The sequence below is a fragment of the Camellia sinensis genome, chromosome 3, assembly GCF_055761805.1.
Source record: "Camellia sinensis isolate YWXY chromosome 3, ASM5576180v1, whole genome shotgun sequence".
Classification (NCBI taxonomy): Eukaryota; Viridiplantae; Streptophyta; class Magnoliopsida; order Ericales; family Theaceae; genus Camellia; species Camellia sinensis.
Window position 1 is genome coordinate 19,648,104 of NC_138963.1, and position 2,988 is coordinate 19,651,091.

The 2,988-nt window shown below is 34.3% G+C and overlaps 1 protein-coding gene across 1 annotated transcript; it reads right to left on the reverse strand.

The window, feature by feature from the left end:
* Window positions 1-307: 307 nt before the first annotated feature.
* Window positions 308-1,324, reverse strand: LOC145821361 (secreted RxLR effector protein 161-like). Its single transcript, XM_082917867.1, has 3 exons — window positions 1,240-1,324; window positions 700-1,125; window positions 308-336 (listed from the first exon to the last, which is right to left on the reverse strand). The coding sequence occupies exons 1-3, from the start codon at window positions 1,322-1,324 to the stop codon at window positions 308-310; spliced, it is 540 nt and encodes a 179-aa protein (XP_082773993.1).
* Window positions 1,325-2,988: the final 1,664 nt, after the last annotated feature.

Sequence of the window (2,988 nt, forward strand, 5' to 3'; positions counted from 1 at the left end):
ATATCTTCCACATTCATAATAGATACATAATGCATCTCTAAGATTCATTCATAATGAATCTATCACATTCAATGCATTGACACTATCTTCATTAGTCTTCTATACATTATGTATATATAAGTGCATTCATTAATAATTAGTCACTATCTAATTAATGTACATGTATCTTGCTTAATGAGATGAATCTAGTATAATCATGCATAAACCACATTAAGCCATATTTAGGAAAAATTCTTACAATCTCCCACTTGGCTTGTATGATTATATTACGTCACTAGATTATCATAATATGGCCAACATTCTCCCACTAGAAGATTGCACCATCACTATTAGATTCTGTTCAATGAAATTATTAGCACCAAATCATTGTAGTCAGTGATTTACACATTAATCAAGACTGTACAATGGTTATAGTGTTAATATTTTCTATCAACATGAATAAGTGAATCTTAAATCACAGAGATGACATTAGCAACATAATGGTGATTAATGCTAATTCATCTATAACGGTCCTGTTGTTTATATCTTCTTCTAAATTGTGCACAAGTATGAAGAATGAAAACAACAAACATAATCATTACTAACATAAGATGATTATAACATAACAATGATCATACACTCATTTCAAGTATGAACATGATAAACTTTCTACTAAGCCCATGTGCATAACATGTTCTTGAAAGAGCTTAAGTGTGAGACCTTTAGTTAAAGGATCTGCCAACATGAGTGTAGTGCCAATATGAGAGATGAAAACAGTCTGATTCAGAACCCTTTCTTTAACAACTAGATACTTGATATCAACATGCTTTGATCCTCCTGAAGTTTTGTTATTATTGGAGAACCAAATAGCAGCATCATTATCACAGTAAATCTGTAAGGGCCTCGAAATTGAATCAACAAGTTGTAATCTAGATATGAAATTTTTTAGCCATACTGCATAACCTATGGCTTCATAACATGCTATGAACTTTGCCTCCATAGTAGAAGAGGCTGTCAGAGACTGCTTATGACTCTTCCATGAAATGGGTCCATTAGCAAGCATAAAAATGTACCCAGAAGTGGACTTTCGAGTGTCTTTACATCTAGCATAATCAGCATCTGAATAACCAATTACTTCAAGGCTGTCTGTTCTTTAATAAATGAGCATGTAATCCTTAGTGCCTTGTAAATATCGTAACACTTTTTTAACTGCTTTTCAATGATCAAGTCCGGGATTGCTTTGGTATTGACCAAGCATACCAACCACAAATGATATGTCAGGACGTGTACAAACTTGAGCGTACATAATGCTCCCAACTGTAGAGGCATAAGGAATTTCTTTCATTTGTTTCCTTTCTAAATTATTTCTGGGACACTGAAATTCACTAAATTTATCACCCTTAATTATGGAGGCAACACTACTTGAACAGTTCTACATGTTGAACCTCTTAAGAACCTTTTCGATATAGATTCTTTGGGACAATCCTAAAATACCACAAGACCTATCTCGGTGAATTTCTATCCCAATGACAAAAGAGGCTTCAGCAAGGAATTTCTCGTAAGGAATTTCTTTGTCTCGTGTATCATTCCCAAATTATTGCTAACAAGCAATATATCATCAACATACAAAACTATAATGCAGATATTGCTCCTATTGATTTTAAGGTAGACACATTGATCAACCACATTATCCTTAAAATCAAATTTGGCGAGAACTTCATGAAATTTAAGATACCATTGTCGAGATGCCTACTTTAGACCATACATGGACTTCTTAAGCCTACAAACCATATTTTCCTTGCTTTCATCCTGAAAACCTTCAGGTTGGTCCATGTAGACCACTTCATGCAAGTCACCATTTAAAAAGGCTGTTTTAACATCCATTTGATATGACTCTAAATCATAATGAGCTACTAAGGCCATGACTATTCTCAAGGAATCCTTAATAGAAACGGGAGAATAAGCTTTCTTATAGTCTATCCCTTCTCTTTGAGTGTATCCTTTAGTAACTAATCTGGCTTGTATCTTTCGACATTGCCTTTAGGATCACGCTTGGTTTTAAAAACCCATTTGCATCCAATAGTTTTGGTTTCCTTAGGCAATTCTACAAGATTCTAGACATTATTGTCTTTCATGGATTTTAACTCATCTTTCATGGCATTTAACCATTGAGTTGAATTTCCATTATTCATGGCTTGGGCATAAGAAACAGGATCGTTCTCCAAGCCTATATTACACTCATTTAGGTAAACCTCATAGTCATCTGATATGGCTAGTTTATTTTCTCTTTGCGATATGCGTAAATGTTGTTCTGCAACTGAGACAACTTCTTTTTCAATGTGAGAAATCTCTTGAGTACCAATAGGTTCAGGTACTACATTTTCTTAGATAATCGTGAAAAGCGTAAAAGCACGATTTTCCTCCAAAGAAACATTTTTGAGATTCATACTCCGACTAATGTTTTCATTCTCTAAGAACGCAGCATTTCTAGTTTCAATAATTCTTGTGCTATGAATGGGACAATAGAATCTAAAACCCCTTGATCTCTGAGGATATCCAATGAAAAAACAACTTATAGTTCTAAGGTCTAATTTCTTTATTTGTGGGTTGAAAATTTTTGCTTCAGCAGGACAACCCCATACATGTAAATAATTCAAATTAGGTTTCCTACCAACTCATAAACTCATAAGGAGTTACAAGCACAGCCTTACTAGGAACCCTATTAAGAACATGTATAGCAGTTTTTAAAGCTTCACCCCACAAGTAATCTGGCAAAGAAGAGTTACTCATCATGTTTCTCATCATGTCAAAAAAAGTACAGTTTCATCTCTCAGCTACACCACTTTGCTCAGATGTACCAGGCATCGTGTAGTTAGCAACAATACCATTCTCAGCCAAAAATAAAGCAAAAGCACTTGGATTTTGACTCAATTCAGTGAATCTACCATAATATTCACCACCTCCATTAGATCTTACACTTTTAATCCGTCTACCAAGTTGATTTTCAAC

Coding starts and splice junctions, on each gene's coding strand:
- LOC145821361 (XM_082917867.1), bottom strand. CDS start 1,324: ATGAAAGAAATTCCTTATGCCTCTACAGTTGGGAGCATTATGTACGCT. Junction 1,126..1,239: donor TGACATATCATTTGTGGTTG/GTATGCTTGGTC, acceptor ATTAAAGAACAG/ACAGCCTTGAAGTAATTGGT. Junction 337..699: donor GGCAGATCCTTTAACTAAAG/GTCTCACACTTA, acceptor TTCATTGAACAG/AATCTAATAGTGATGGTGCA.